Source organism: Zalophus californianus, chromosome 1 (assembly GCF_009762305.2).
Source record: "Zalophus californianus isolate mZalCal1 chromosome 1, mZalCal1.pri.v2, whole genome shotgun sequence".
Classification (NCBI taxonomy): Eukaryota; Metazoa; Chordata; class Mammalia; order Carnivora; family Otariidae; genus Zalophus; species Zalophus californianus.
Window position 1 is genome coordinate 118077810 of NC_045595.1, and position 13229 is coordinate 118091038.

General features: G+C 31.9%; 1 protein-coding gene across 4 annotated transcripts in view; it reads right to left on the reverse strand.

Annotated features, from left to right (window-relative positions):
• SI (sucrase-isomaltase) overlaps positions 1-12415 on the reverse strand; it is a 106230-nt gene extending 93815 nt beyond the window's left edge. For 2 of the 4 annotated variants that reach the window (XM_027584973.2, XM_027584972.2), the window contains exons 1-6: positions 12278-12415; positions 9357-9474; positions 7976-8112; positions 2358-2475; positions 1955-2064; positions 880-1031 (exon numbers count right to left, since the gene is read on the reverse strand). In XM_027584973.2, the coding sequence (XP_027440774.2) occupies positions 880-1031; positions 1955-2064; positions 2358-2475; positions 7976-8112; positions 9357-9474 (635 nt within the window). In that variant the 5' untranslated portion in view covers positions 12278-12415. Of the gene's footprint in view, positions 1-879; positions 1032-1954; positions 2065-2357; positions 2476-7975; positions 8113-9085; positions 9147-9356; positions 9477-12277 lie in introns of those variants that run through there. The other 2 variants (XM_027584974.2, XM_027584975.1) reach the window with 2 other exon arrangements.
• Positions 12416-13229: the final 814 nt, after the last annotated feature.

Here is a 13229-nt window from a genome sequence, read left to right on the forward strand (position 1 = left end):
GTTTTCTAAGGTGACAAACTGGTAAGAAGTAAGCCAGATTTCAAACCTGGTTCTGCCTTTCTCTAGAGACAAAGTTGTAAAATACAGTACCATACTGGCTTTCACACCTCTAACATATATATTAAGATTAAGTTCAAAATGATTTTTCCAAAATGAAAAAGACTGTATATTTGATGCATATTGAATATATACTACAAGAAATGTTAAATGGTATTTAATACTTTCATGATTTAACATAACGTCAATTGTAAATTATCAAACTATATTTTAAGAAAAGTAATTGCTAAGATTTGATCTTGACAGCTACTTAGTTAATCTTCTTAGAGACATGAGAGCATTTATCTTGAAAATTACTAAATCCCTTGCCACAAATATCCCCCAAAATACATTCATAATGAAGGAATTCAGGCAATATTTAATTTAATATACATTTATCATATATTTTTCATATATATATCATATATGTGTATATGAAGTCCTTTAATATTACTATGAGAATTAGCCCCTTTCTGAATAGTAACTATTTTATCCTACAAATTGGCAACAGAATATGATAAACAATGGGGAAAGGACACAATAGGAGTTCTAACTGTGTAAACATATAGGCAAGGCTAAACTTCTATCAGTGAAGCTCTTTACCTTCACTTTTGGTTGGCCCCAATTTGTACATTTTCATTCACTTTCTCATACATTTCATCCACAGGAAATAAAACCCCTTTTCCATTATAATCTTTATAAGAATATATACTCACCCTCTTTGGGGAGGAAAATTATTTTTTTCTGAAAATGCCTTAAAATTAAGACTTTCCTAATTCTGTGATAATAGAATAAAATTGACCAGTTATTTAACCTTAAGGAAATGTAAAATAAGATACTTACAAAGTTCTCATATTGCTTTTTCTAATAACTTTGATGCTAAATGGATGTTCTATAACCTGCACATCATACAGTGTATCAGTTGCTGTGGTTCCAGTAAATTCTCCTACAAACTGATGAGGAACTTCATATCTTCTATTATTTGGATCAGTAATCTGCAAAGATTTAAACAAATTAGCATTATTTGATTCAAAATCATTATTTCACTTTCCAGTTCTGTTTTAAGTATAAATGCAAGTTTTGAATAAAAAATACTAAATTTAGTACTTAATAGAGGAGCTATTAATCTAGACATACACTTAATTTTAACGTTGTTGAATGGTTATGCACAAAATTGTATAAGTTGTCAAGGAATATAGAATTGATTATAAAAGTAATATATATATTTAAGATTTTTATTGACTGATTAAAAAATATAGAGAAATTAATGATACTATTGCTAAACATTTATTTTTGAATAGTATATTTTTGTGAATTTAATTATTCTTATTGCTTTTCACTGTTCATCCCCTTAGAGATCCAATGAAGATTTTAAATTTTGCTAAAAAAACCCCTCTTAATTCCTGTGAAACTGCTTTATAAAAGTGCTATACAAAGGATATGTTGTTGTTTTCACTTCCAAAAGACCATACAAGTAAACTACTTGCTTAAAAAATAGCAGGGATTAGTTTCTTTAAAATCATGAATAAAAGTGATACCAGTGAAAAGAACTAGTAAGTAAAAGTCCCATTTATACAGCACAATTAATATGTTTCTCAAATTTTAAACTAATTCTTCATCATAGTCTGTGGTTGAAATAATAAAAATTACTAAAGTTTATTGAGTGTTTATTCTTCTCAAGACACTATATCCAATATTTTACATTGACTATATTATGAAATTCTTCAAAAATAACTGCTGGACAAACTGTTCTTATGTTACATTTCAGGAAACAGTTTCAGGAAAGTGGAATAACCAGTTCAATTAGTCCTTTGCTTTGGAATAAATATTTTTTAAGAGGGAAAATGTCCTGTAAGATGAAGGGTGTGCTTATCACTGCTTTTCATGATTAACTCCCCTTTATAAATAAAATCCAAACCTTAAACCGGAAACGATTGGGTGTCTGATTTTGAGTTGTGAAGAGAACACTAGGAATGTCATTTCCAAATAGAGTAGGTGAAGATATCCTGTTTAAGGTGGCTTCAAGTCCTTAAAGGAAGAAAAAAGTTGGCATGAGTGATGATTTTGTTTATAAAGATTAACAATTATTAATTAGCTTTATAATTATATTGCCTTTATCACAAATAATGACTTATTTTATTATTTGGAAGATACAATTATGCAAAAAATAAATCCTTGATATAAGCAATTTAAACATTCTCATGTACAAACTTCCCATTTGATTCTATTTAAGATATTTTTCCAACAAAAAATTTAAAATATATTTTTTTGTTTTCCACTTAAAATATATTATATTGGATCACCATGAGAACATTTCTCACCAGTACTTGTTGTTGTCACTTTGTCAACATTGTAGCCATGGTTATCTACGAAGAAGCACCAAGGAATACGAGAGTCATTCCATGGCTTCCAGCAGCAGCCTCGCATGGCACAAGCTGCCTGATTAAACATTTATAGAAGGAATCATAGGATTAGTACTGTGATCATGTGTCAGTCTAAACATTCAATCATTCCAGTAAATGTTTGAATTAAATGTTTGAAAAAATAAGCTTCATTATTCAAGACTATGTTAAAATATCATCTATTCTCTTGTTCCTTTCACTTGGCGGAAATAGCAATGAATTAATTACACCCTACCAGAGACTGATGCTCTGAGTTGTGATTTATCAAATAAACATGTCAATACACATTATTAGAAACCTATGGTTTTTCTTTGTTTACTTTTAATTTTTTTAAGATTTTATTTATTTTATTTATTTGACACATAGAAAGAGGGACCACAAGCAGGAGGGAGAAGGAGAAGCAGACTCCCTGCTGAGCAGGGAACCCGAGGTGGGGCTCCATCCCAGGACCCCAAGATCATGACCTGAGCCAAAGGCAGACGCTTAACCGACTGAATTACCCAGGTGCCCAAACTTTTTTTTTCATTTGAGTAGACTACTCAAAGCAATCTACAGATCCAATACAATCCATATCAAAATACCAACATTTTTCACAGAACCAGAACAAATAATACTACAATTTGTATGGAACAACAAAGACCTAAGTAGCCAAAGTAAACTTGAGAAACAAGAACAAAGTTGAAGATACCACAATCCCAGATTTCCAGATATACTACCTAACCCATATATATATATATTTTTTAATTTCCTTCCCTGGGCACCTGGGTGGCTCAGCTGGTTAAGCACAGGACTCTTGATTTTGGTTCAGGTCATGATCTCTGGGTTGTGGGATCGGGCTCCCCGCTTAGCGTACAGAGCCTGCTTGTCCCTCTCCCTCTCTTCCCTCTCTCTTTCTCTCTCTCCCACAAATAGATAAATACATAAAATCTTAAAAAAATAAAAGTTTCTGCCCTATGAGTAATTATAATCTTTTCTGTTGTCATATAGTCAACCCAGAAAAATTGAATTATTTTTTGTGTATCAATTAAGTATCAAGCTGCAAGTGAGGCTATAAAGATGAAGACAGGGGCGCCTGGGTGGCTCAATCATGAAGCGTCTGCCTTCGGCTCAGGTCATGATCCCAGGGTCCTGGGATCGAGCCCCACATCGGGCTCCCTACTCCGCGGGAAGCCTGCTTCTCCCTCTCCCACTCCCCCTGCTTGTGTTCCCTCTCTCGCTGTGTCTCTCTCTGTCAAATAAATAAATAAAATCTTAAAAAAAAAAAGATGAAGACATGCCCTGAATTCAAGCCTACATAAAATGCTTAAGGCAGTTATTTCCAGCCACTTATTAGTTCAGTATTTAAGGAAACTAGTTAAACTAATTTTATGTGCCAGGTGTCGCAACAAGTTGCAGACATTTCATCCAATGAATAACGCAAAACACTGAACTCTTGAGTAGTTTTATGATCTGTATGGAAAGATTGTGTGAAGTGGAAAAAATTATATATCCTTATAGAAAAAGTGGAGCCACATGGTAATGCTGTGCGTTAACATTCATATAATTAAAAATATACTTAATATTTGAATTTAATAGGGTGACACACTTTCATAATTTGAACATCTGTGAGATTTTTTTTTTCTTGGTTATTTACCTTGAAGAGGAGTTTAAAGCCTACATTTTTAGTAGCTGACATGTTAACTTCTCTCCTACTTTAACATCAAATTAAAATGGCTTCAGATACACATACACATACACATACATACATGTCTGTTGCAAATGGAAGTATAATTGGATCTGGTATTTTAGAGGGTCACTATCTATCAGAATATAAAGTATGTGTGACTTCTATCAGGAAATTTTCCTTCTAGTTATAGAGCTTATAGATATACTCCCAACAATACAAAGAGATAATTATATAAAAATTGTTATTTACAGTATTTTTTATTTTTTAAAGATTTTTTTTTATTTATTTGACCCAAAGAGAGAGAGCACAAGAAGGGGGAGTGACAGGCAGAGGGATAAGCACACTCCTGCTGAGCAGGGAGCCCGATGCAGGGCTGGATCCCAGGATTCTGGGATCATGACCTGAGCCAAAGGCAGACACTTAACCAACTGAGCCACCCAAGCACCCTGCAGGAGTCTTTCTAAAAGGCTTTTAAAAATGTTGGTACAAGGGGCGCCTGGGTGGCTCAGTCGTTAAGCATCCGCCTTCGGCTTGGGTCATGATCCTGGGGTCCTGGGATAGAGCCCGGCATAGGCATCCGGCTCCCTGCTCAGCAGCAAGCGTGCTTCTCCCTCTCATACTCCCCCTGCTTGTGTTTCCTCTCTTGCTGTCTCTCTCTGTCAAATAAATAAATAATATGTTTTAAAAAAAATGTTGGTACAAAACAAAGAGGTAGGATTAGACATAGATATACTGATTTGGGAAGGTGTAAAGGTGCTAAGAAAAAAGAAATAAGTAAATTACAATCATATTTTGCTAAAATAAAAAAATATACAGTAACATGGAGTTACATGAAATTCTTCCAAACATACTGTATTGGATTCCTAGGTCTGCTGTAACAGCCATAAACAGGGTTGTCTGAATCAACAGAAATTTATTCTCTCACAGTTCTGGAGTCTAGAAGTCCTACCTCAAGGTGGTAGCAGAACCATGCTCCCTTTAAGGCTCTAGGGAAGACTGCTTCCTTGTTTGTTCCTAGCTTCTGAAAGCTCCTGGTAATCCAGGATTTCTTGATTTGAAGATACCTTACTCCAATCTCTACTTCTATCTTCACACTGCTTTCTTCCCTACAGTTCTCTCTATGCATACACTTCTCTTATAAGGACACCAGCCATTGGATTTAGGCCCCACCCTAATCCAGCCTAAACTCATTTAGCATTTAATTACATCTGCAAAGATCCTATTTCCAAATAAAGTACTATTCTAAGGCTCCAAGTAGACATAAATTTTTTGGAAGACATCACTCATACCACTACATATACACACCAAAATATTAGTTTAAAAATTTATATCCTCATTGTTGCTTTTAAAATATGAATAATTTTGGTTTATTTTGTATAGAGTTTGATACTTGTTATTTATATTAAGTTATTCTGCCAATTTTTCAAGATTTCAGGTATTTTCCCCTATTATTTTAATTCCTAATCTATTTTTAAGTTTTTATTTAAATTCCAGTTAATTAAGATACAGTGTAATATTAATTTCAAGTGTATAAAAATATAGTGATTCAACACTTCCATACAACACCCAGTGTTCATCAGGATTGCCCTACTTAATCTCCAATACCCCACCCACCTCCCTTCTGGTAACCATCAGTCTGTTCTCCATAGCTAAGAGTCTGTTTGGTTTGCCTCTCTCTCTCTTTTTTCCCCCTTTGCTCATTTTTTTGTTTCTTAAATTCCACATATGAGTGAACTTCAATTTTCTTTCTTCTTAATTTGAAGAAAAACAAAAAGCAAAACAGATTAAATATGCATCAGTAGGTATAAACTTTGGTAGGTAAAAATACATTTGTTATTTTTTTATTTTTATTATATGTGTGTGAGTATGCATATAGAAATATATGTAATAATAGGTATATTACTATATAGTGGATTGATTGTATTATGGACTGAATTGTGTCCCCCCACAATTCATATGTAGGAAGCCCTAAACCCCTTGCCCCCAGTGTGACTGTATTCGGAGACAGCGCATTTAAGGAAGTAATTAAGGTTAAATGAAGTCATAGGCTGGGGTGCGAATCTAATAGGACTGGTGTCCTCGTAAAAAGAAGAGACTTCAGAGCATGGTCACATATACTCCCTCTCTCTATCTGGGCATGCACAGAGGAAAAACCACGTGAAGACACAAGCATGCAGCTATCTATAAGCCAGAAAGAGAAGTCTTGCTAGAAACCAACCCTGGGGCGCCTGGGTGGCTCAGTCGTTAAGTGTCTGCTTTTTCTCAGGTCATGAACTCAGGGTCCTGGGATCGAGTCCCGCATCAGGCTGCCTGCTCTGAGGGAAGCCTGCTTCTCACTCTCACACTCCCCCTGCTTGTGTTCCCTCTCTGGTCCTGTCTCTCTCTGTCAAATAAATAATAAAATCTTAAAAAAAAAAAAAAAAAGGAAAGAAAGAAACCAACCCTGATGGCATCTTGACTTCAAGCCTCCACAACAGTGAGAAAATAAATGTCTGTTGTGTAAGTCACCCAGCTTGGCATTTTATTATAAAAGCCCAGGCTGACTAATACACTCTGGCTAGAATTATAGCTACTCTTAAATTAAGTTCACCTTCTTTTCTTAAATGACAAATACATGTTAGCTGAAATTTGCTAAATTCTTAAGTTTAATTGTTTCACATTGAAAACACTCTTTAGCAACCTGACAGGCTGACATTAAAAATAGTAGGCATCAAAACCTTACACCATTGGCTTTGAAACTTTGTTTCCCTTTAAGATTTTAGCAGTCCATATTGTTCCTAATAGAATTCTATGTTAAGCTTTAATTGTTTCCTAAAGAGAATATACCTAAAGAGAATATCTGGCCAATTATCTTAGCCTGTCGCAGTAAACACTATTTATCTAGCTCTTTTATCAGTAGGTAGGCTATAAAGACCTACTATTCCTGATGTTATCCTAAGAAAAATCTCATCATTTTGCAACTTTTCATAGCAAATTAACCAAAAATTATGTGTTAACTATGAGGTAACCATGGTAGGATAAGCCTAATAGAAATTTTATAGTTCATTTAGTTATTTTTTTATGATAGAAGGAGTGAAAGAGGTGAGATTCAGATATGTCTATTATAGATTTAATATGTATTAGATATGCATATTACATGCATAAAATAAAAATACATAATATACTGTAGATATGCATATTACATTATAACACATATGGTATAATATTTAATATGCACAGATTAATATATGTTTATATTATATAGATATCATAATATAGATTGCATATAATATATAGATATTACAAAATATGGCACACACATACTCTCATTGACCTTTATTTCCACGTATGTTATGAAAACCAGGAAGTCAGTTTAGGGTTACATGAACCTATTAAGTTACCCTTAATTTTCTCCATTTGAGCTTCTTCTCCCATACTACCAAAAAATTAAAAAATAAATAATAATAATATTCCAAAAGATCAGTATTACTTTATTTTCCAGACATTTCTTAATGCCATCATTATAAATACTTTTATGGAGCATTCATATTGTCTCTAAAATGTCTTATACTGTCAAAGGTTATATTTTTTTAAGAAGTAGATTTGCAAAGATAGAATTTCATTAAGATTTTTAAAATTAATAGTTTATTAAGCATGGAAAAACACTAACTTGTTAATTTATTGAATAGAAGTAGAGAAAAGCAAGCTCATCAATTTCAATTATCTCTCATCTCTTTATATGGAGCTATAATAAATAGATAAGTGGAGCTTAATTGATGGCTGGATCTTTAAAAATATGCAATTGATCCAATACTGAGCAATTATCTTAATTTAATTACTACTATATACATATATATATTCTTAAAAAATATTAAAGTCTTTTGTGGCAGACCTGTGTTGGAAATTGTTCTGGAATGCAGTTTATTCTCTCATTGATACGATCATTTAGCTCACTTGGACATTTTCCTAAACCAGGATACACGGTGGTTTTACGAGTGGTAGGTGGAGTTGAAGTAGAATTACTAATTGCTAGGAAAGAAAAAGGTTAATAAAATGAAACAGGGTGTTAAATTTTTTTCAGATTTGGGGGGTAATAAATACCTTACATTGAAAGAACAAATGAATTTACATATGTAATAAAAATAAAAATAAATTTTACACTAATAAAAGACCCACAAATTCAAGTCCTAGTCACAAAAGGAAAATATCCAAACGATATTTAAAAATTGACTGTGCAGAGCCTTATTGACTGTTTCTGCAGAAAAACAAAATATTTTCACAGAAGGTCTTGAGGTAGATTCAAAAGGAAGCAAAATGTCCATTCTACCACATTTATGAAAAAATGTGTTTTATAGATGAAGAAAGAAGATGGCGTTATATAGATGGGAAAAGAATATAGAAAAGGAGACAAGAATTAGAGTAGAAGAGAAAAGTAGGAGGAAAACAATACTTTGAAGTGAATAGAAGAGAAAGCAAGGAACGGCAAAGATAAATAAATCCCATTCTATATAATAAGAACTTTCCAGCAATCAGATATGGGTAAGATAAAATGATCATGTAACAATGTAGTGAGCTTTCAATTTACTAGGAGCAGGTAAAACAAATGACTAATAGCAGTAGAAAACTATGATCAGACTAAAAGATAATCTGTAACAGCCTTTCTAATTCCGATTTGGTCAAGAGAGAATGATGAAAAAAGAGAAGGTTAGATGGACCAGAGTAGTATGCATTTACTCTAAATTAGGATAGAAATATTCAGAAAAAAAAGATAAACACTTCAAGCTTTGTTTCACCTTCCCTCTACCTGTTTTTGTTATACATCCTCTCTCTCACTTAAAAAAAAAAATGAGACTAAAATAATGAGGGTACTCCCCCAGATTTTCCACCCTGCCCCCCATAATTTTGCAAGTATCTGAAGACCAGAGCAAAAACCCAGGTCTTCCTATTAATAAGAAGAACCTCACTAAAAACATTAGATGATTATTCCACCTTCCATTATCACCTTGATCCCTTTGGCTCTTCACAATTTCTCAAGCAACACAACGTGGGGAAGGTCATTAATGTCAAAGCACATAAATTGCTTAATTACAAGATCTTCATTGAAATAACTGTAATATAATCGATAGAAAAACTTGGAATAATTATGTAACTTACTTGAGATCTTTCTTCACATGTTTCATCTCATGTAGATTACTTTTAAAAATTCATAACTATTATGGGGTAAATTTTATTTAACTTCATTATAACGTGCAAGTATTTTTAACATTACTTACCTTCAACAGCAGGTGTCTTAGTTGCTAAAACAGCAATTAGGGCAATAGCTATTATAGTAACTATAGCAAAAAGGACAATCAGAGAGATTTCTAATCCAGTAAATTTCTTGTTTGCCATCTAAAGAAAGAAAATATATATTTAAAATGTAAAATATATAACTACAGTAAGCCACCGTCATTATCATAAGAGTATATACATTCCTCTTTTTTTAACTAAGTACAACACAAGCAGAGCTACAGACGGTTGTTTATAATCTAAAATAATAAACATTGGCAAAATGTAAATAACACGTGCAATTTTTAATAGATAGAGTTACATATTATTGCAGTAACTAAGATGAAACATAAAGGGAAGAAAAGATCTCCAAGCAGATGTGCCTTGCTCTCTCATGTTAGAGCCTTTCTCAAGTTAAAGAAATCTGACACTTGCACTGTGTCCCTTAATTCTCATTATTTTTTGAAGGAGATGTTGTTATCCACATTTTGTCCCTTAGGAACTTCAACCTTACAGAAAATAAGCTATTTTCTCAAAATCAAAAATTCTACTTCTTCCTACTTTAAACACTGTCTCTCGAACTCCAACACTGCTTTCTTATAATAATATTGTGGAAAAGAATATAAATATATATGGAATACAAATATAAAACATTATGAAAAAATGTATAGGTATACAATATGTATTTGGGAGTTGGCACTTCAAAAAAAAGTTTTGAATTAAATCATCTCCAATTCCTCCCTTAAAATGTAAGGATGATATACGAAACTCTCATATCAAACGTGTATTTATTTTCTGACAACATTATGTATTTGAGCTAGCATACAAAGGATAACTAATGTAGATTGGGAAGAGCTTTCTTCCAGTAATTATCTTATATTTTATTTGTTTAATTTAGTTTTGACTATACCTTTCTTATCTCTCGTACTCTTCAAGTTTCCCTGATTTTTCTGTATTCTATGATTTTTATATAAATCTTAATTCAATGGCATATACTCATTTAGGAATTTGGAATTTCCATGGTAAATGCTTTAATAAATTGCTCATTTTATTTTTTTGAGTTTTTATTTAAATTCTAGTTAGTTAACATACAGTGTAATATTAGTTTCAGATAACATACAGTGTAATATTAGTTTCAGGTGTACAATATAGTGATTATAAATTGCTGATCTTAAAATATTTTTTTGGCTTCTCACATTAGCCCCTTCTCCTGTAAGTATCTAGGTTAGTTCATTTATAAAGTTGCCCCAACCTAAAAATGTATTTTCCCTCTTTCATATCTTTCTACAGCATTCAATCATTCAAAAGGCCTGTTGGTTTTATCTCCAAAATATTTTCAGAATTATACCTTCATCCTATCTCCACCAGTGCAACATCTTTCTTGGGTAATATGCTTTCTTAAGTACACGCCATTTAATCTTTCTTCAATCCTTCCACATTTGCTTTTCTAAGTTAGTCCCAATTTATGCCTAATTCAAATGCCATGTTCTTGGCGAGTCCTTTCCTACTACTTGTATAGGCAGAGTTAATCTATCCTTTTTCTATTTTACCATGCCACATAGCATATCTATTGCCCTTATTAGTATGTATGTTAATTTCCTTAATTGGGTTGTTATATTCTTTTTTTTTAAGATTTATTTATTTATTTATTTTTGAGAGAGAGAGAGAGAGAGAGAGAGAGAGAGTGGGAGGGAGGGGCAGAGGGAGAAAGAGTCTTAAGCACTCTACGCTAAAGGCAGAGGGGCTCAATTTCACAACCCTGAGATCACAACCTGAGCCAAAACCAAGAATCTGACACTTAACCAACGGTGCCACCCAGCCACCCCAGGATTTTTATATTCTTAATAGCAATAATCATGGAAGTAGTTCAGAGCCTGACAACAAGTAAGCACAAGTTCACTTTTAGAAATATACTTTATGAATGAATGTTTAAAGACTAGCATTCAAGCTTAGCATATGCTTTCCTATTACACATATATAAGCTGTTTATTGCATCTGTATTATTCAAAGAACCCAAATGTAAACTAGACTTAATCAAAGTGACAGGAGATGTATGAAGCTGTTAAGAAAATGAAACTGAATTGCTCAATGTAATGTGAGCAAAGACACAGTTGCATTTAATGTTTAACTTTAAAATAAGTTTGTCTCACTCAAAGTAATATCTTACTTTGGTATCAAGAAGTCAATAAGGATTGTGCTTTTCTATTTTTAAGAAAAGTCTAAAAGCAAAAATGCATATTGTTATGAAGCAAACCTTTTATCTTGAAGAATTAGAACAAAATTAATGTATTAAAATTAAATTACTCTTGTGAGTACTCATAAACAATCAGTACTAAAATTGTTCATATGCTGTAAGTGGTAATTACAGTGATCACATTTTGGATCACAGTAATTTCAAGCAAAACATTTTCGGGAAAATTATATATTGATGTCCTTTCTGTGTATATTTATTTTCAAAATGAGTAATACTTTATTAGATGGTAACTTGATGACTGATCTTTAAAAGTTTTGCTAGAAAAGATTAAATGTTTTATAACTGTTTTATTCTATTCTGCCTATATATATTTTCCTAAATAAAATACATTAAATCATACTTAGATTATTTGTACATATTTTAAAATATTTTTGAATCTTTTTTTCTATATGAAGTAATTAAATAAACATGCTTTGATTCAACTTAGTCTGACAAAAATTATAATGATGAGCTGGGCAAAGAAAATTTTCTCATATCTTAAAATTTTTTAAATGTTTTCTCTTTTTTATTACGAGATATATATATATATATTTAAAATGGCAAATGAAAATACGTTATTTTTTCTATTTTAAACAAGTGCCGATAGACAGGAATATTGCTAACATGAATTAAGAGAATAAGTAATTATTTGGAAACATGAAAGAAACAAAGAAATATGATCCATAAACTTACCTTATTTCATAACCTGTTCTGTTTGCTATGTTGTACAAGAGTTGGGTGAGGCTGCCATAGTAGTGATCAAAGAAACTCTTCAGCTATATATTGAATTACTCATAAAGTTTTATTGCATCTGCACCAGCCTGTCAGTATTTAATAAACGTCTGTTCAACATGCAGTGGAAAAAGACTTAGCCCTGAAAATAGTTGCATAAATATTTCTGTGTAGGAATCTAAGTTAATTAATAATTATGCCCTCAGATAGTCTTTGATTTCTGGAAGCTATGAACTAGTCCAAGAACATAAAAGTGTTTACTTATATTGTTTTTTTCTTCAAAATTTTATTTCTTTCATTATTTAGATATTGTTTGAAAATTGTTTTACCTAATTATGTGAAATTTAAACTATCACTAAAAAGTAGAAACATTGGTAAGCTAGGATCTGAAAAACATTTGCAAGAATTAACAATTAGAAGATAATATTTAATGAAGATATATAAAATAAGTATAAAATAGAAGATAATTTAGAAAGTAGTGATTAAATAAAAGTTATCTCCTGTGTCTCATGATTAACTTAAAGGTTGAAAGACTGAGCAAATTCATTAGAGTAAAATGTAAAAGTAGAGATATATAAATAAGTAATCTAGAAATAAAACCAACATTTTATTTATATTTTTTATTTAGAGCACAAATTTAATTATCAGAAATTATACTAAACACCATTTCATACAGTAAAAATTATAGTATCAATTACATTACTGGTTTAAGCCACTATAGTGTTTAAGTGTTTAAGATCAAAGAATTTGATGCAAATTTATTTATCAAAAGATAAATAAAATATTATTTCAATCAATGTGGAATATGAGAAACAAAACAGATAAACATGGGAAAAAGAGAATGGGAGGCAAATCTTAAGAGACTTTTAACTATACAGAACAGAGGGTTGAAGGAAGGGAGGTGGGTGGGGAG